This window comes from Dromiciops gliroides, chromosome 4, assembly GCF_019393635.1.
Source record: "Dromiciops gliroides isolate mDroGli1 chromosome 4, mDroGli1.pri, whole genome shotgun sequence".
Lineage (NCBI taxonomy): Eukaryota > Metazoa > Chordata > Mammalia > Microbiotheria > Microbiotheriidae > Dromiciops > Dromiciops gliroides.
In genome coordinates, this window is record NC_057864.1 from 35,466,570 (window position 1) to 35,488,415 (window position 21,846).

The 21,846-nt window shown below is 38.2% G+C and overlaps 1 protein-coding gene across 1 annotated transcript in view; it reads right to left on the reverse strand.

Moving 5' to 3' along the window:
* Positions 1-21,846, reverse strand: part of BTBD8 (BTB domain containing 8) — a 121,917-nt gene that overhangs the window by 75,078 nt on the left and 24,993 nt on the right. The window contains exons 3-4 of the mRNA XM_044000323.1: positions 13,331-13,590; positions 10,612-10,729 (exon numbers count right to left, since the gene is read on the reverse strand). Of these exons, the coding sequence (XP_043856258.1) occupies positions 10,612-10,729; positions 13,331-13,590 (378 nt within the window). The remainder of the gene's footprint in view (positions 1-10,611; positions 10,730-13,330; positions 13,591-21,846) is intronic.

The following is a 21,846-nucleotide window of genomic DNA, read 5'->3' on the forward strand; positions in this document are numbered from 1 at the left end:
GTACAAAATTAAACGGGGACAGTGAAATTGTGAGTCTACTGATCTAGGGAACTCTGGGATAAGGAAACCCTATATATGAAGGTCAGCACCTTCTCTACAACTCATCATCTTGAAAGAACTGCCTAGAGTCATGTGACTTGTCCAAGATCAGAAAAGGGGTCCACAGGACAGGGCAGTGGAGGAAAAAAGGCAAGAGCACAGCCCAGAAAGCAATGATGGAGAGAACATGACTAACCAGGTTAAAGTGCAAGTTGCAGGAGTAGCTGACCAATAAGAGGGAGGGATCTTCCGAGATGAAGAGGCTTCTGGAATATGGTGGGGAAAGAAGTGTGGAGAGGAATCAACAAAAGGTGGTTTTCTCTCTCAAGTTCTGGAGGTAACACCGTGTATGTGATGAAAAGAGCCCTGAATGGTGGCAGTGACCTCCTGTGTGATCTTCCTGCCTCAAGTCTCTTCCCACTTAAGACTATTTTCCACAAACTATTTATGTCATTATTCAAGTCATTAATAAAAATGTTAAACAATACAGAGACAAGCAAAGATCCCTGGGGTGCTTCCCATTAAACAACTATTCTTTGAGTCCTATAGGTGGCTAAAATTGTCCCCAGATGGGCTGCCCCTTCCCCAACGCAACTGCTCTCCTGAAACCACCCTGCATGGAGGCCTCGGGAGCCCAAGTCCCACTCAGTGGGGATATGCATATAAGCCTCACACAAACACCAGCTTCCTCCGATCAGCAGGAAGGCTTAGTGCCCTTGCCAGCTTTGGACACCTACCCTGGGAGCGGCCAGCAAATTAGCTTGGCGTTTGTGTGGGCCCAGCGTGGCCTGAGGGTCCAGTGAGAAAGAAGGGTTTATATTCAGGAGAGCAAGTAGTGAGAAGGGGGTTTGGAGTTAGAAGGAAGGGTCGCTAAGGTCGGTGTGAGAAGAAGTGCAATGGGAGCTGGAGTGAAGGAGAAAAAGAATGAAAGCTACAGGAACCAGACGTAGTGAAGATGCTAGGGGGGCCCGACAGAGAGAGAAGGGTTATACAGCCTGGGAGGCAGAGACACTGAGAGGTTGGTCGGGGTTGTAAGTGCAGGCAGCAGCAGCAGTGGCCAGCATACCCACAACGGAGAGAAGCACAGGCAGCAGGAGAGAAAGTTAAAAGAGAAAGTGGAAAGTTCATTGGCCAAGGTTTCAGGTCATATACTTTGCGTTTCTTTACTCTTATCTCTTACATTTATTCTCATAAATAAATCTTGTGCTTTAATTGAAGAAAGAGGCTTCCCAATCTTTTTCTTATCAACTTGGAAGAAGCAGTGGGGGAATTATAAATGGCCCATATTGAATTAAAAGCAGTCAGAGAGCCAGTCAGGAGTCCACAGATTAGGCCCACCAGTTAGTTAAATATTTTTTACAGTCCAGTTATCTATCAAGTCCTAAATCCATTTAAGTATAGTACCGTTTAATCCACATTGCTCCATCTTCTACACAAGAATAACAGGAGCTACTTTATCAAAAGTTTTGATAAAATCTAGGTAAACTATATCCACAATAATCCCATCATCTAATATTTTAGTAATTAATCCCATCAATTTTTATTAAAAAAGCGTTTGGTATTGGGGGAAGCCATGCTGGCACTTTGTAATTACCATTTCCTTTTACAATGTTCCCCAACCATGTCTTTTCTAGGGTTTCCCAAGGAATTTCAGTCAAGTTCAATGAATAACCCAATTTTCAGACTGACTCCTTTTTTTTTCGCCCTCTCTAAATCAAGACATCTTCCCTTTTCCAATCTTGTGGTACCTTTCCCGACTACAATGATCTTTCAAATATCATGACAATGAATCAACAATCCGGTCAGGTGGGATGAGTTAGTTGAGGGCTGCTTGGCACCCTCTTACTAGGCCCTTAGGTTGGATGTGTTGTTCTGTCCTTTCTAGAACAAAGGTCCTTTTCACTGACAAAGAATACAGAAGCAAAGTAAAAGCTGAGAAGCTCTGCCTTCTCTCTGTTACTAGTTATCATCTCTTGTACCTCAAGCCAAGGTCCTATCTCTTTGTTTATCCTTTTTTCTCTGAATAGAACTTTAAAGCAATAGAAACTCTTCTGCTTGTCCTTAGCTTCCCTCATCAGGCATGGCTGATTCTCTGTACTTCAGACATTTATTTGTACAGGACCATGCTTCCTATATTCAGCCTAAATGTAAAATTCTATGATTCTGAGAAATAACCAAGTCTCCTGGCTCCAAGTTCACCATTCATCCTACTAAAAGCACAAACACTAACAGGCAAAGAAATAACTATCAATTTCATTTTTAAATTAATTACAGACATTATAATCAAACATTAATTACAACAAAACTAGTTAGTAAAGAGAGTCTTAACTAAATTCAGAAAATGCAAATTACAAATCCTGGTCCATCCCAAGTACTTAAACTTGTCTTCTAATATAATCTTATAGATCATAAAACAATTAGAATAACCATAGTACAAATGTTTTCTTTTTTCCCCTTGAAAGTGTTATTTATAGGATTCTATATATGAATTCAATCAACTCTCAAATAGCTATGATATTAGGGAAGAGTGTTATAATTTTAAGGTCAAATCTTTTTTTTTTTTAAGGCAATTGGGGTTAAGTGACTTGCCCAGGGTCACACAGCTAGTAAGTATTAAGTGTCTGAGGCCAGATTTGAACTCAGGTCCTCCTGAATCCAGGGCCGGTGCTCTATCCACTGTGCCACCTAGCCGCCCCCAAGGTAAAATAATCTAAGAGAGATTATTTGGCTTTGAAATAGATTTTTTTCTGCAACAGATGTATCTTTGTAATTATTTTTATTAGGTGCATGATAAAAGTAGTTCATATTTTCTTAACATATATGAATAGGATATAAATGGAGACGTCCAATCTTCAAAGTGTAAAGAAGCTAGCCTAGGATTAAGAATTTGAATGGAATAGTAATAAATAAAACAGCTAACCCCATAAAGTGGGAAAACTTAAAGCCAGAGCTTGAAATTTATCTTCATCAGATGGCCTCTGGATAACATATCTTCCCACAAAGACTCAGCTTCCCAGAACAAGCAAGAATTTCAATCTGAGTTGAACCTAGCATTCATATATAACTCATATTCCAGTTTCAGATGCTGTTGAGTGTACACTCTTGTCAGCCAACTGACTGACAGCATAGTGGAAGAGGCCAAACCCAAAGAATGTGAATAGAATATAAATGGGAATAGGGTCCTCTCTAACAGCAATGGCCTCAGGGATCTGAAAAGCTGTTACTCTGGCAATATGCCTTGATTACCAGCAGGCAGAGTAATAATATAGATGCTGAGAACATGAGTATTTGTGTCTTACAATCTAAAATGACCCTAGACTTTGGCTCTCAGATACATGTCCCTGTCCACTCCCTTCCTTAACTCTTTCCAACTGTCACTAACCTTACTAAAGGTGAAGGAAATTATTATTAATAATCAATAATGTGGGAAGATCCAGAGTTCCCCCCTAATTCCAAGCTTAACCTCTGAAGGACAGGTCCGATGACAGCAAGATTAACATTCTCCTCAATCTAGATATTGACACCTCACCCAATCTAATCTAAGGTGAAACTCCCAGGCTAGTTTTCTGGCTCAGGCTGGGTTGGGGATACAGATTATTTGTCTAGATTTTCCCTAAGATGGGGGTAATTTAGAAGTAAATAACATAATGAAAGTTACATCTCCAAGCCCTTCATCAGAATAGGTCCACCTCTCATTGTAATATTCATTCTTCTCATTAATTTTTAACCAATCAGAATTTACTGCTACCCCAACTCTTCCAAGAACAAATAAACTATGAGCCCACTGCTATGATTTGTCTTTGGTCCAATAGAGATGGCCTTTTATTAATAAAATGATTAATTACCCAGAAACTATATCTCTTGAACCTTTTAAATGCCACACAGGTAAACAGAAAAAGTCTGGCATGGTGGTGTTTTTCAGACCATAGCCCTGGCACAGAAGCAGAACATGCAGAATAACAGTGACTATTGCCGCCACTTCCCTTCACTCCCATTCAACTCTCCTAGCCCCATTGTTTCCTCTGAACTTTAGGAAGCTGCCTGGTATAATGGAAAGAGGCTTAGAGTCAACAAAAATCAAAGGTTAACCTAAGATATGACTTTCTAGTTATGTGACTTTGGACAACGAATGAGAAGTATTTACCACATCCTTACAATGTGCCAAGCATCGTGCACAAGAACAAAAGCAAAATAAGTCTCTACCCTTGGGGATGTTAGAGGGGCAACAGCAGCTATAAGGGAGTGGTGGGAGGGGAGAGGTCCTTTGGTTTGGAATATTACAGAGCCACTGAGTAGAGCCATTGATTATCCTTGAAATCCTTGGCAAGAGAGGTAGCAGTGTTGATGTGATTATGGTTCCAGAACCAGAAGAGGGAGGGTATGTTTGCAGGGGCAAGAAGGAGGGTAAGAGGGAAGTTAAGAGAGTAAAGTGAAGCACAGTGGGGGCAGCTGGCTTGACACAGAGGAGTCCCTCAGAGCCCCTCAACAGGAGCTCCAGAACTAAAAAGGCATGGTTGGCAGGCAAGGCAACTGGTAAGAAGAGGACAGTGAAGGAGTGAAGCAAGCTTTACTTGAAATAAGTCACCTAACCTCTCTGTGCCTTAGTTTCATCATCCATAAATTGGGGAATAATTGCAATGCCTAGCATAGCTGCTTATGGGATCTTCTGGGGTAGTTTGCCATTTCCTTCTCCAGTGAATCCTTCTGTCAGGAAACCAGAGGTTAAATGATTTGCTCAAGGTCACACAGCTAGGAAGTGTCTGAGGTTGAATTTGAACTCAGGTCTACCTGACTCCAGCCCCAGTGCTCTATCCATTGAGCCACCAGATGCCTCCATCAAATCACATGGGAAAAGATTAAATTGGTTATATTTTGACTGACAAATAATGATCATGAACGATGTGGAATCATTTCTGAATCAAACTGTTGACTGTTAGAACAAAGATAAAAATAATACAAAGCTGGAATATAAAATAAAAATGAGAAAATATATGGTAAACAATTAAAACAATCTCCCCCCAAAAAAACATTCCAATCTAACTTATTTACACAAGTTATGGATGCCAAAAATAGGAAAAGAAGAACAGATATCAACACTGATTGTGACGGTGTCCCACAGAATTCAATATAAAATCAATGGCCATAATGAGGAAGCCCAAAGAACCTAGAAACTGCTTCAGGCAGCGGTGATCTATTGATCTATTTGCCAAGTGAAGAGACATGACAGTTTAGACATGAGACACCAAATTAGAACAGAAATGTGTCTGCTATTTAGAGCCCTTTCCAACTTTACCCCAGCCTCCCTTTCCAGGCTTATTACACTTTACTTCGCTTCACACTTTAAGATCCAGCTTGCCTGGCCTTGTTGTTAGCCCTCTCCATTGTCCAGGTTGTCCCCCATTCCTGGAAGCAATCCCCTTTCACCTCTGTCTCCTAGAAGCCCTGGCTTCCTTCAAAACTCAATTTGAATGGCATATTTCATTTATATTAAATGTGTGTATACTGTCTCCTCTGAAACACGAGAGCAAGGACTATTTCATTTTTGTCTTTGTATCTCCAGTGTCTAGACTATAGTAAGGACTTAATAAATGTTTGTTGACTGACTTATTGATTTGAAAAATATTAAGGAGTAGCCTGATGGATTATGAAAAGTATCATCTCATAAAATAACAAGTAATAGAAGGTAAAGTCAGTTAAAAGAAAACTCAGACTCTTATAAGCAAAATCATCTCAGTGGGGGGCAGCTAGGTGGTGCAGTGGATAGAGCACCGGCCCTGGAGTCAGGAGGACCTGAGTTCAAATCTGGCCTCAGACACTTAACACTTACTAGCTGTGTGACCCTGGGCAAGTCACTTAACCCCAACTGCTTCATTAAAAAAAAAATTCATCTCAGTGGCATTTAAGGATACAATGCAAAGCTGGGAAATGAACAAGAAAAAAATGAAAAAGATCAGTAAGGACTTTGGGAACAAACTCTCTTTGCCATCTTGCGCAAAGGAGCCCCTATATCTGTATTCTTTACACTGCACTGCCAGATGTGTTGTAGGACTGGCCCTGATGAAAACAAAGATGGAACACAGAAGCTGGCCTACACCAAGCAGACACAGAGGCAGCTCATGAGAGAGATGACACACTACTGAGGGGCCAATTCTCAAGGTGTCTAAAAGAGGGAAATAAGCCTCAGACATTATTTCCAGAAAAAGGTGACAAAGAGAATTGTAGACCATTCTGGATGAGACCTAACTAAGGCCCTTAGGCCAACCCAGTAATTCAGACTTGAGACTGAAACTAAAACATGTAAGGACTATATATTAAAAAAAAGAAAAGGAAAATTTACTTAATAAAACCCTTAAGGGGACAGCTAGGTGATACAGTAGATAAAGCACTGGCCCTGGATTCAGGAGGACCTGAGTTCAAATCCAGCCTTAGACACTTGACACTTACTAGCTGTGTGACCCTGGGCAAGTCACTTAACCCCAACTGCCCCACCAAAAAAAAAAATATATATATATATATATATATATATGTGTGTATATGTGTGTGTGTGTGTGTGTGTATAATGCTATCTAGATTTAATTTTATTTTAACTTGTTAAACATTTCTCAATTATATTTTAATCTAATTCAGGCTGCATTCAGGAGTGTTGTTGCTGGACCATGTGCTTGACCCCTCTATTTCAGACCAGCTGAGACCCGAGGACGACTCCCTCCTATCATACAGATCCATATGCCTATTTTCCCATATCTACAACAATTATGAATAACCAAAGCACTCTGTAGTCCCACACTCCTAAGCCTGTACTCTGTTATAGAACGTTGGTATGCATAAGGTTTAACCTATCCTTAGTTCTAGTTAGAAACTCTCCAGCAAGTTTGCTGAGGCAACATGGTTATAATGCCACCTTCTTCCTCACGAGTCAGCTTTCTTGGGTCATTTTTAGAAACCTCTTCCGCACTTGAGCTACCAATCCATGCTCCGTGACTCCACAGCCCCACCAGTAACATGACAGCTGCCGCAGCAGACCCTCTATCTTAAAACCCTATGTAAATCAGGACCCCTACGGTTCTGGGTCTTCCACAGGAGAATGAATCCTACTTTATCTGTGCTACCACCCGGTATGTTACCCTGTGGGACAGTGGAGACAAGAAAAACCACGTGCAACTCTATCAATAACTCCATCTGCCCATACCCTCCTAAGCTGTGCACGACTGTGACAATCAAGAAACAATTCTAACCCACCCCTGTCTGTATCACTGTGTGCCCTTCACTAGAATTTTGCCTTAAATTTGCATGATGAATTTTTATAAGAAGAATCTACACACACACACAATGAGGACATCCTTGATCAAAGAATAAGAAAGGAATAAACAAGATTTTATAAGTGATATTCCACAGCAGACTCCATCTTTACTATCTGTGTGACCCTGGGCAATTCACTTAACCCAAATTACCTCAAACATCTGGGGGTATCTCCAGTCATCCAGAAATATAACTTGCCACTGGACTAAGATGGCTCTGGAGGAGAGAGTGAGGCTGATGACTTTGCAGAGCCCTCCCTCACTTAAATCCAATTCACCGAAAGTCATGCCATCACCCTGATGTCATGGTCCTTTTAAAAAATGAAGGACTAATACCAACAACATCTTTACTATCTCACAATTGAGTGAAAAATATAGAGAAGGCAAGATCCCATTGTACCTATTTGTTGACTATTAAAAAGGTATTTTAGTATAATAAAACTGTCTTAAAGGCTCTACTCCCAACATGGTATCTCTCATCCATATATCAAAATCATACAAGATAAAACAATAAAGACTCTGTTCGGTCAAAGTCACCAGGGGCTACCTGTCCACAGAGGACACTGGCCCTGGTGAACGTGTGTGTGTCAGCATCACTGGATTTCAGACAGTAATAAATTAAACAAAAAATTTTTTTTAAATAGACTCTGTTCAATGACCTTGAAGATTATTAATATCAAAAAGGTATAAATCAGGGAGACCTATTCTTTCCAAAGGCATTTACTACTACCACAGAAGACACGTAGCACGGAGTCCAAATGGAAGAAAGATTCCCTCTAGAAGGTCAGGGTCCCTTGAGATGATGTTTATGAATGACACTGTGTTTGTGGCACTGAGTGTGAAGCACCCTAACTTAGATCACAGAATCACATGTGTTGTGTCTATGCATGTGTACATATGTTACATACCTACAGATGTGTGTTGTACATATATTATATTGGTATGTTATGAAAATATTTACATTATAGAACATTATATAGTATAACCATAGAGTATTATTATACTATTGTGGTAAAATAATGTTATCATAACAGTATATAGCACTAATACCATATAGTACAGTATAATATATATATATATATATTTATTACACAATCTGATATATACTCATTGTACATTATATGAAATATTATGTTATATAGATATCTATTACATATATAAATTGAAAGTGTGTTATTCTAGGAAATTACATATGTGCAAATTGTGTGTGTGATCTGTACATGTGAATATACTGAAGAGCCACTAAAAATGGAGAGTGACCCAGAATTGAACAGGAAAAAGAGTAGACTGAAGAGCCTTGGGAAAATGGCATAATCCTTTAATGATCCCAATCATCTCCCGAAAACCAAAGCCTGTTGATGTTACCAATATTTTTCCAGTGATGTCTATTAGTAAGAAACTACTATAGTCTCAGAAGGTCTGAACCTGATGTTCAACTGATGAACAATAAAAAGTATATATAGGCATGAGAAGGGGTAATATATCACATATGAGACATGACATAGGAGAAACAATGTAAAAAATACCAAAGAAACATATGGTTGGGAAAAAATGGAAAAGTCCCTTCTTGAAAATAAGAGCCAACCAACAGAAAGCTCCACTGGGAAACACGCCACATTAACTGAACCCAAGAAAGGCTCTTAGAACACTGAACAGAAGTTCAATAGTTAATTTATGGGAAGAGACAGCCATGGTGACACACAAGAGGCTGACTGACATAGTGTGAGCTTCGCTCTGTATCACTGCACAGAATACCCCCCCCCCATTAGATCACAGATCCAGTGGGGTATGACCACTTTAAGTACAGATGCCTTAGGAGTGACAAAGAAACTCCTCAGCTAAGCAGACACCCAGAGGTATGCTGGGTAAATATTTAACAAAGTCTTTGAAAAAAACAAAAACAAAAAACAAAGTCTTTGGGGGGAAAAAACCCTATGCACAATAAACTTTTACTTTTAATCTACATCAACATTTTCTTCATCGTTTTCTTAAGTCTAAACAATGAGCAAAAATGCTCACATCAAAATTTAACGATAGACCCCAAGCCGGCTCTTCCCCAAGGAAGCCAAAGGCAGAAAGGCCCTACATAGATCACAGCATTCACAGAAGTGCTTTTTTGTAGTAACAAAGAACTGGGAAGAAAAGGAGACCCCATTCCTTGGGGAATAACTAAACAAGTTGTGGTATATAAATGTTAGAGAATATGACCATGCTCTAAGAAAAAGATGAAGAATTCAAAGAAGCATGCACAGACTGAAATGTCAATGGATTCCATAAGGAGAACCAAGAAAACAATAAGCACGATGACAATGTTGTTGTGTTGTTGTTTGTCCTTCATTCTGAAGAGGACCATGACATCAGGAGGTGATGTCACGACTTGCAAGTGAATTGGATTTAAGTGAGGGAGGCTGTGCAAGGTCATTGGCCTCACTCTCTCTTCCAGAACCATCTGGGTCCAGTGGCAAGATATAGATCAGGACAACCAGAGATGCCAGTGGGAGACTTTGGCCTTTTTCACAATGACAGTGACAATGGAAATGGAAAGAACAACAACAAAGAAGGAAGATGAGTTATGTGTAAATAGAACAGCCCAGCCTGGGCCCCATCTAGGAATGATCTCTTGGCAGAAGTGGAAGATGCCTCTCCACATGTGGGGTACTACACACACCATCAGACTCAGGTAAGATTGGTGAGTTTTGCTGTACCTTTTTTCCCTTCTTTCTTACTCTTTGTTAGAAGAGACAGCTCTTTAGGTAAGGGGAAGAGGAAGGAGATATGTGGGAATGACAGTGATATAAAAAAAAAAGAAAGCAATACAAGTTTTAAATAAAAAAGGAAAATTGTTTGAATACAAAGAGTTAAGATCTATAACTAAACTTCCTATGCTGAGAGGGTAAGGTTTTCTCCTACTGGTTTCTCTTGCACATGTAACCAAAATTTTTTTGTTATTCAATCTTTTCAAGCATATTTGACTCTCTGTGACCCCATTTTGGGGTTTTCTTAGCAAAGACACTGGAGTGGTTTGCCATTTCCTTCTCCAGCTCATTTTACAGATGAGGAAACTGAGGCAAATAGTTCTAAGTGACGTGCCCAGGGTCCACATCTAGTAAGTATCTGAGGCTACATTTAAACTCATGAAGATTAATATTCCTAATTCTAGACCCAGGGCTCTAACCACTGTACCACTGAGCTGCCACTATAATCAAAATTAGTACTTATTTTATATGTAATAATACTGTATACACCACCTCAAACTGAATACTCTCTTTCTTACCTATGGGCTTGAAAATTTTTCCCATCAATACAAATATCAATATCTGGGCAGCAATGCTTTCTGTAAAGTTTCAACAAATCTTCTCCTAACTCAGATGCAGGTTCCAGGTCAGAACTGTCTGTAAAAGAAAAAACACACAGAGTATACTGGAGTTTTTTTAAGGATTTTAAACAACCAGATTTTTTATAATTGACTAATGTGATAAAATAATGGAATCTGGCAGATGCCCAGGGGCCCCACCTGATTGTTATCTGTAAGGTTCCTCAGGACTTTTTACCTGGGCTGTCATAAGATCTTATCAGCCTTACTGACAGCATGTAATAAAATTCTTAAGTACTGAAGTTTGAGAAACTAGGACCTCTCCAGGTCAAAGCGGGGATATTTACAGGTTTGCTTATGGTGAAGGGTGAGTTTTATCTAAAACTATTTGACTATCACTTATGAAAATTATTAAATTGGATCTGTTAATAAATAGTCTGTATTGATTACACCTTTGAACCAACTTAATAATAAAAAGACCTTAGATTCAAAGATTTCAATCTTGCCTTAGAATTGAACAGAAAATAAAGATTAGAGGTTTACTATAATCAGCACTTTCCTAGTGTTGAGTCAAATATCATGTATTCATTATATGTGAAATTCCAGAATGCAAATATTCTTAAATTATAAAAGAATGTCCTTATATGTGCTTATTTTATATGTGTATATATGTGTGTATGTACAAAGGGGTAGGACATGTGTGGGCGAGGGGGAGGAAAGCAAGAGGAGGAGAAAAAGAGAGAAACACGAGAAGAATAATAACCTAACCCTAAGCTGCCATTAGTGAAATTTTGTTATTCAAGTCAGGTCCTCATGGACCTTCTTTTAAGATTCTTCCTTCAGCCTGCTGATGACAGTGCCCATATCAGGTACAAGGTTTAGGTAAAGATAGAAACAGAAAGTGGTATGTAAAAACTGAAATTCTCTAAAGTTTCAGGTGAATTATGGGTTCTCATTTGATGTTCTTGTAGCTCTGTTTGAACTGTCTTGAAATGGTTTTCTCACATGAACTAGTTATTGAAAAACCAAATTTAGGAGGTTGTACTAAACTGTATTGAGTTTTGTTACAGGCAAATTTCCAGCAGAATTACCTGGGAATCTCTGCAGATAACTAGAAACCAGAGAAACAGATCTAGGAGGAGCCCCCTCCAAAGCTGCCCTGAAAACAAGACCTATTCCAGAATGTCCAAAGGAAGATGTTTCTAGGGACCAGACGCCTACCCATGACATCTAGGACTCAAGATAAAATTGCTGATTAAATGGACATTGGAAGAGGATTACCAGGTTATAAGGAGCCTTGGTGTTACTTAATATTTATGATTATTCTTATATTACTTCAGCTTTTTGTTTCATGGTGTTTATGCTCGTTAGGTTTTCTTGGCTACCTTGGCGACATGTAACACCCCCCCCCCCCAATCAGTCCATGGTAAGCCCTCCAAGTTGTTTGCTCTGTAGCCTGATTTAGTTTACCTATAAAGTCTATTTAACAAAATTTGTCACCTATGGGGATATATGAGCTTATGACTCTGCTTATATTCTTTGTGTCTCTCATCCTACCCCTTTGATGCCCCTTAAGGTAGACTATCATTGCATCCAGAAATCCCTAACAGATAAAGCATTTAAATATATGATCCTGGAAGTTGAAAACCCCAGGATCAACAGGGAGAATATTATATTAAAAATAACATTACAAACAAACAAACAAACAAAAATTAGTGACTCCATTTTGCCTTTATCCACCATTTTGTGAAGCTAAGTTTCAGCTGCTTGTAAGTCACCTGATTTTGGAGAAGAAACAAGATTACAACCCATCCCAAAGATCACTCACCTTAAGCAATGTCCCAAAACTACACCCCTCCCCCTCACCTCAGTGTCTCCCTATACCCCCAACCAAAGTGAAACCAGGTGTTTCCAGCCACAAGTAATGCTAAATAAATAATTTGTTTGGATGAAATTTAGTTTCTTTATTCCACCATAACAAGACGATGTCATAACAGAACTGACTGAAGAAACCCAGAATGTTTAGCCTGCAAACTAAAAGACTTAGGGGAAACATAAAGGTGCATTGAAGTATTTCAAGGGTTATCATTTGGAAGAAAAAGAAAACTTGTTCTGCTTGACCTTAGAGAGCGTGGATTAATGGCCTGGGGAGGCAAAATCAAAAGGGTTGGTAACTGACCGGATAGGGAACTTCCAGGTTACCAGTATGGGAGATTAGGATTAACAAGTCAAAAGGAGGAACAGTTTTATAGGGAAAGCTGAAACTAGAAAACAACTAGTACTGCATTTAGTAAGTCAGTTATTTCCCTTCCTGAACTAACTTGTGTCACTAGCCTACCTTCTACCAGGTTCTTACTCTGCAGTTCATTTTTATTACCACTGGACACTGGAAAAGTAAAGTAAAAAGAACTAGCAGCCTCAGAAAGTTAATTTCTTTATTGATTAGGTAGTTAGTATGAAGAGATAAGAGTGTGAATGTTTAAATGGTTGAAAATTGTGCTTCTGGATTATTTGTGATTTTTACCCCTGCTACCCTTGGATAACTAAAAATGTCCTATAGTGATATTGTACTTTTCCACCAATAGCTACTTATAATTCTCAGCAGAAATGATTTCTTTTACAAACTATATTAGCATGTATTCTTGCAATATAATTGAGACGATCCACCAAAAAGTCCCACCTATAAAATCCGAGTTGTTCCCATTATCACTGGTTTCTTCTGGAACTTCACAATCAGTAAGAGAGGAACCAACCAAATTTCCATCTCGAAGCCTTGTCAAACTACTCTGGGAAGTAGCTGACCATCCATCACTTTCAGCACACTTTCCAGAATTTATATCGGCACTCAGAGTTTCCTGCTGTAACCTGTTTCCACACACCTTCTTTCTCAGGATTTCTTCTTCATAGTTTTTTATGTTTCTGTCTGATGAATATACAACCCTGTGATAAAATAAAGATATACAAGTTTTAATTAAAGGTAATACTTTGAAAATTCCCAGTGAACTATGTTTCTGAGATTCTTTCACTGCAGCAAAATTTTAGTAACATAGATTAAATGAGGGAAGGCCAATCTGAAATAGAGTATTTTAAAAGAAATATAATTTCAGCAGTTTCAGATAATGAAGAGTCAAAGAACAAAGCTTCTTAAAGTGTGAGTTGCAACCCCACATGAAGTTGCATGATTGAATGTGGGGGTCGTGAAAAATTTGGCAGTAAATGTTTGATTTGAATACCTATTTTATATCCCTGTATACCCAGGGTCGAGTAAAAATATCTGAGGGAAAAAAAGGTCTCCAGTGGAAAAAGTTTAAGAAGCCCTGGTAGAGAGCACACTGCACCAGCTTAAGAGCTGAAAAGTCCCAGTCTAGCAGTGGCTCTTCTGCTAGTATGTCCCTCTGCTTCTGTGGAAGAGGTCATAGCAGATGCAGAGATGTTGGTAATTATGGTGAAAGTGATAATGATAGGTGATATTTATATCACCCTTTAAGGTTTGAAAAATCCCTTGTACACATTATCTCATGTGAGCTTTACAACAGTAGATGCAATCATTATCCTCCTTTTTAGTAACTTGTAAAGGGTCATACAGGTGAGGTGGGATATGAATGCAGACATATCATGATCTCTCTCAAATGGAGCAAAAAAGCAAGTGCTTTTAAAAATGAAGGATTTGACCAAACCTGGAGCTTTACTATAAAGCGGCAGTCATCAAAACTATCTGGTACTGGCTAAAAAATAGAGTGGTAGATCAATGGAATAGGCTAGGCTTAGGAAATGCAGTAGTAAATGACACTAGTAATGTAGTGTTTGATAAACCCAGACTCCAGCTTCTGGGATAGGAACTCAGTATTTGACAAAAACTGCTGGGAAAACTGGAAGATAGTATGGCAGAAATTAGGCATAGACCAACATCTTACACCTTATACTAAAATAAGGTCAAAATGGATATACGATTTAGACATAAGAGGTGATACCATAGGTAAATTAGGAGAGAAAGGAATAGTGTACCTATCAGATCTTTGGAAAGGAAAACAGTTTTTGACCAAACAAGAGATAGAGTATATTATAAAATGCAAAATGGATGATTTTTATTATATTAAATTAAAAAATTTTTGTACAAACAGAAGCAATGCATCCAAAATTAGAAGGGAGGCAGAAAGCTGGGAAACAATTTTTGAGGCCAGTACTTCTGATAAAGGCCTCATCTCTAAAATATATAGGGAATTAAATCAAATTTATAAGAATCCAAGTCATTCCCCAATTGAGAAATGGTCAAAGGATATGAACAGGCAGTTTTCTGATGAAGAAACCAAAGCTATCTATTCCCATATGAAAAAATGCTCTAAATCTCTAATGATTAGAGAGATGCAAATTAAAACAACTCTGAGGTACCACCTGACACCTATCAGATTGACTAAAATGACAAAAAAGGAAGATAATAAATGTTGGAGAAGCTGTGGGAAAATTGGAACACTAATGCATTGTTGGTGGAGGTGTAAACTGATCCAACCATTCTGGAGAGCAATTTGGAATTATGCCCAAAGGGCGATAAAGCTGTGCATACCCTTTGACCCAGCAATTCCACTTTTAGGTCTTTTTCTCAAAGAAATCATGGAAGGGGGAAAGGGACCCACATGTACAAAAATATTTATAGCTGCTCTTTACGTGGTAGCAAGGAATTGGAAGTTGAGGGGGTGTGCCCATCAATTGGGGAATGGCTGGACAAATTGTGGTATATGAATACAATGGAATACTATTGTGCTGTAAGAAATGATGAGCAGGAGGAGTTCAGAGAAACCTGGAGGGTCTTATGTGAGCTGATGATGAGTGAGATGAGCAGAACCAGAAGAACATTGTACACAGTATCATCAACATTGAGTGTTGACCTACTGTGATGGACTATATTCTTCTCACCAATGCAATGGTACAGAAGAGTTCCAGGGAACTCATGATAGAAGAGGATCTCCAAATCCAAGAAAAAAAAGAACTGTGGAGTATAGATACTGATTGAACCATACTATTTCTTTTGTTTTGGGTGCTGTTGTTTTTTTTTTCTATTTTGAGGTTTTGCATCACTGCTCTGATTTTTTCTCTTGTAACAGGATTAATGCAGAAATAGGATTAATGTTATTATGTGTATATATATATCTATATGTATATAGATATAACCTATATCAGATTACCTGCTGTCTAGGGGAGGGGGGAGGGAGGGGAGGAAGGGAGAAAAATCTGAAATTGTAAAGCTTGTATAAACAAAAGTTGAGAACTATCTTTACATGTAACGGAAAAAATAAAATACCTTATATGTAAAAAAAAAATGAAGGATTTGGGGGGCAGCTAGGTGGCACATTGGATAAAACACCAGCCCTGGATTCAGGAGGACCTGAGTTCATATTTGGTCTCAGACACTTGATATTTACTAGCTGTGTGACCCTGGGCAAGTCACTTAACCCTCATTAGCGCACGCGCGCGCACGCGCGCGCACGCACACACACACACACACACACACACAAAAGGAGTTGAACTAGTTAATTTCGGAGGTCTTAAACAACTCTAAAATGCAATGATCAATCAGTAAGTCACTATATGCAAAGCACTGAATTAGGTGCTGGAAATAAAAGTACAAAGAATAAAACAATGAGCTTACATTCTGGTGGATAAGACAAGTACATATCAAAATATATACAGCATAAATACAAAATTAATCAATACATATATGAATAATAGTTAAATACACTACAGTTTGACAGGAAGACCACTGGAAGGGGGAAGAAAGGCTTCATGAAGAGGATTCGTGAGCCTCTTACAGAAAAGAGGGACTCTCTGAGGCAAATATCAGGAGGGAGTAAATTCCAATTAAGTAAACAGGTCATTATAAAGGGATGGGTGCTCTATGTAAGGAGAAAGCCAATTTGGCTGGTTTACAGAGCACAAAAGGGGGAATGATGTCCAGGCTAGGAAGACTAGGGCTAGGGTGTATATGGTTACATAAACCAAAGAAAGGAGTTTATATTTTATTCTAGATTAAATATGAAATTGCTAGATTTGAATGAGTAGCAAACTCATAGTCTCTTTATGCACAGGGAAAATTACTTCAGCAGCAGTGCATAGTATGGACTGGAGTGTTCAAAGACCTAAGGATGGGAGCCTACTTAGAAGACCTTAGCAATAGTCCCTTGGAAGTAGAATTTGTAAATAAACTATCATAAACCTTAAGGTAAAGATTACCAGGGGAAAACAAAGCACTTTACTTTCCAATACATGCTTCCAAAACCTTGAAATACTTTAAGTACACAAAAACATGCTACACACAAAATAAAACTTTGCTTCAAAAATACATTGTTTGCAAGTCAATTGTATTCTGTTGACTTGGCTTTAGAGAGCTTTCTAACTCTTATGCTTATTAAAAATGGGTCAAAACAACAATTCCATATGTAGAAGTACACTGAGATCAGCCTTTGCTTTCCCAAAGCAAGAGCATTTCATCATAAACTGTTTCTGTTAGGCTGCTGCTGTGTATCAATTGCAGGTAAGGGGACTCCAGTCACCATTTCTTTTTCAGGCTTACTGGTCTCCACCAATCCAATTCAACTAATTTGCTCCTCTTTTCTGGACCTCCTGATTAATATCTGAGAAGTAAACATTCCCCCAAAATGGGACTATTTTTTTCCTGCCTCTATGATAGAGGAAAATGGTTTTAATTCCTTTTGTTCAGTAGTTTCTGTAAATCCTTTATGCTCACCCACCCAGCCCTGGAGCACCTCAGACCACTTCCCCTGGTACCTTTTCCTGTACCGCGTACACTGTTATCAACAGGGGATCTGATACAATGGAAGGATTCCCTAGATTACAATTCCCCAAAATCGAAATTATAGGCCTCCTTTAGGGATGGTGTAATTGCTCTGTAGTTTTCCCAATCATTCTCCATCATGTCTATATGATTTTTATCCCTACAGATGCCTTAAATATGATGCTACTACACCATTTGTAAATGTCTTATTTCCTTATCAAGGAAACTTTTTTGTGTGTGATTCTTTTTTTTCCCCTTTTTACGGGGCAATGAGGGTTAAGTGACTTGCCCAGGGTCACACAGCTAGTAAGTGTCAAGTGTCTGAGGCTGGATTTGAACTCAGGTTCTCCTGAATCCAGGGCTGGTGCTTTATCCACTGCACCACCTAGCTGCCCCCTCAAGGAAACTTTTAAAAACATTGAGTCATGGTAAAGTAAATTCTGCTAAGAATTCTCACTATTTGATCAATGCATAGACTCCTTGCTTATCAATTTATCCATAACTACTGTTTGCCAGAAGTATTATCTAAAATATATAGTTCAGGGCTTCACATTTCAAATAATGTCCCCATCTATTCTTTTTCAATGGACTTTTCTAGCATTCCTTCATAGAAGGGAACTGTTAAATTTGTTTTGACTTGTCCTCCATTAAACCATATTTATTATATCTTGTGCTATTCTAGAAGTTTGCAGATCAACTGTTATTCTGTTATGGTGTTTTCTCAGTTCTAACATCAAGGTAGAACTCTCAGATTTGCTTTGTTTTTCCTCTTTAAACTACCCCTACCCTTTAATACCAGATAACACTATTTTCTGGTAAACCAAAGGGGTCAGAGTTGTTCCTTATACTATTTGTGGCTGGATTTTCATTAAAAGACAAGAAAGCAAGTTCTATTTTTCATTATCTCATTTTTGAACCATCTATAGAGTTGTTCTATAAAGTAACTCACGCATGCTCAAACCAAAGAGATTCTGTAATAAGAACCACATAAAAGAAATATTTCAAAATGTTATTGTCGGGGGTAGCTAGGTGGTGCAGTGAACAGAGCACCGGCCCTGGAGTCAGGAGTACCTGAGTTCAAATCCAGCCTCAGACACTTAACACTTACTAGCTGTGTGACCCTGGGCAAGTCACTTAACCCCAATTGCCTCACTATTAAAAAAAATGTTATTGTCAAGGAGAAACAATGTGAAGAAATTTATCTGAATGAGAGTACCATAAACTATATAAATTGTTAAAAATTACAAGCTTTTAAATTTAAAACAAGTATTAATTTTGTCATCTTTTCAGTATAATTCTCTGTATTTCATTTTAATGAAGTCATATTTCAATATGTTTCACCAACAAATAATTCTTTGAACTGGCGACTCACCAATCTAAACTTATTAACTTTTTTCTGTTTGTTTGGTGTTTTTTGCAGGGCAATGGGGCTTAAGTGACTTGCCCAAGGTCACACAGCTAGTAAGTGTGAAGTGTCTGAGGCTGGATTTGAACTCAGGAACTCCTGAATCCAGGGCTGGTGTTTTATCCACTGCGCCACCTAGCCGCCCACTTATTAACTTTTAGATATTTTTAAAAAGAGTTTGAAAGAGAAAGGAGAGTGAAAAAAGGAGAGGGAAAGAAAAAGAAGGAAAGGCCTATTGAAAGCATTTGAAGAACAAAGGAGGTAACAAAACTTACCAAATTATACCTAGGATCAGGGGTGGCTATCTTGGAAAGGGCAGCAGAAATCATTTTTGGTATATGGTCTTTAAATGAGATTTGAGGACTAAGAAAACAAAACAACTATGTTAGTTGTCTTTCTGGACAAGATAGTCTTGCCTTACATCCCTTGCCCTCTGTGTATCTTAGAATTAATATGTGTTGGCCCAAGATAGTTCCAAAGGACTCATGATAGAAAATGCTCTCCGAATCCAGAAATAAAAAAAAGAACTATGGAATCTAGATGCAGACTGAACCATACTATTTCTATTTTTTTGTTGTTTTTCTTTTTTGATGTTTTTCCTTTTTGCTCTGATTCTTCTTACACAGCATGACTAATGCAAAAATATGTTTAATGTGATTGTACATATATAACCTATATCAGATTGCTTGCTGTCTTGGGGAAAGGGGAGGGAGGGAGAAAAATCTGAAACTAGAAATCTTATAAAAACAAATGTTGAAAACTATCTCTACATGTAACTGGAAAATAATAAAATACTGTTATGAAAAAAAGATAACTGGAAGCCTATGCTATTTACTTTGCTAGGCTATTGTGAAGAAAATTCTTTGTCAGGTATAAGGTACTATATAAATGTTATCTATTACTGTTATTGCAGGAAAAGTACTATATAAATGTAGTTTACTATGAAAAGAATGATGAGCCCGAAAAGACCTACATAAGCTGATGCAATATGAAATGTACTATATACAAAATAATAACAATGTTGTAAGATGATCTGCTGTGAATGGCTTGGTTATTTTCAGCAATGCAATGATCCAAGACAACTCTGAGGGTCTTATGAAAAATGTAGTCCATCTTCAGAGAGAGAACTGATATACAGATTCAATACAGACTGATGCATAATTTTTTGTTAGTTCCTTTATCTGAAGTTTTGTTTTTGTCTGTTTTCTTTCACAACCTGGCTAATGTGGAAATATTTTCCATAACTGCTCATGTACAGCTTATATTTAATTGCCTGAGTTCTTGGTGGGGAGGGAGTATGAGAATTTGAAACACAAAATCTTTAAAAAACTGATGTCAAAATTTGTGTTTACATGTAATTAGTGAAAATAAAATTCTAAAATAATAAAGAATTAACATTTGCTTACTACTATGCTAATATAAAAACACTGGGACAAAGACAGGGTCTGTATTTATTGGCATACCTCTCACCACTACAGGTCAGTACCTTCTATTTTCTTTGCAACTCAGTCTCAGAGATCTGCTGAAAGCACTGAGAGGGTAAGTGCCTTACCCATGGTCACATAAAACAGTGTTTGTAAGAAACCAGACTTGAACAAGTCTTCCTAGATTAAAGATCAACTCTCAATCTACTATGCCATACTGCTTCTCATGAATAGATATATCCACCAAATGGAAAAATCTAAACCTACACTGTGCACATATAGTAGGGGTGTAATTATTCTTTTTAATTGAACTGAAATCTGGAAATTAAGAGTAGAAAGTAACTTGAGATTAAAAAAACAAGGTCAAAACAAGAATCCTGAAGCATACTTGATAATTTGTTGTTGTTATTGTTGTCATTGATAAATTGTTTTTCAGCTTTATCCAATTCTTTATGACCCCATTTGGAGTCTTCTTGACAAAGATACTGGAGTGGTTTGCCATAGCCTTCTCCAGCTCATTTTACAGATGAGGAAACTGAGGCACACAGGGTTAAATGACTTGACCAGGGTCACACAGCTAGTAAGTGTCTGAGGCTGGATTTGAATTCAGGTCTTCCTGACTCCAGGCCCAGTGCTCAATCCACCAGATCTCTAATTTCATTCATGGGGATATTCCTTTATACCAACATAAATCATAACCCTTCTACATCTCATCCTATGGATTCTTAGCTATGTATTTCCATAAATTTGTAACAATCCATCCAACACTTTGGAAGTCCTCCTCTCTTTTTTCTAAGCTCTAAGGAGATACCACCACCACCACCAATAATAATAATAATTAGGATTTATGTAGTGCTTTAAGGTTTGAAAAGTGCTTTGTATCTCATTTGATCCTTATAAGAAGCCTAGGAGGGAGGTGCTAGTATTATCCCCATTTTACAGATGAGGAAACTGAGGCAGACAGGTTCAGCGACTTGCTCAAATCACACAGCTACTGAATGTCTTAGGAGAAATCTGAACTCAAGTCTTCCTGACTCCAGGTCCAGAATCGTAACAGCTGTACCTGCTTCTAACATATCAAAGCAAGCTATCTAGTTGTTGGGATTGACTCATTTGATGACAGACCCAGCTCTTTTTCTAGTCATTCATAAGCCAATAACGTTTCAACCCCTTCTCCTGGGCAAGTTCATCATTTATAATACACTGCAGCAAACTTGAAAACAATCTCCACCATTTGAGGTAGTCACAGTTTTTTACTGTCCCAGGATTGTGGCAGAAGTCATCTTTGGTCTCACCAAATGATAGACATGTAAAACATTATGCAAACTTTTAAAAAACTGTATATATAGAGTTAGCTGTTATGACCAGAAGAGTACTGGTGTTAAAAACCTGTGTGTGTGTGTGTTTAAGTTTTGTTTGGGTTTTTTGAGGAGGGGATTTGATATTAAGCAGCTAAATCATTGAAAGCACTGTATAATTTTACCAATTCAGTCCAGCCCAATCTCCTATACCCCACTAGATTCTTGGCTCAGCTAATTTTCCAACAATAAAGCCTGTCCTGGATATATAATTCCTGACTG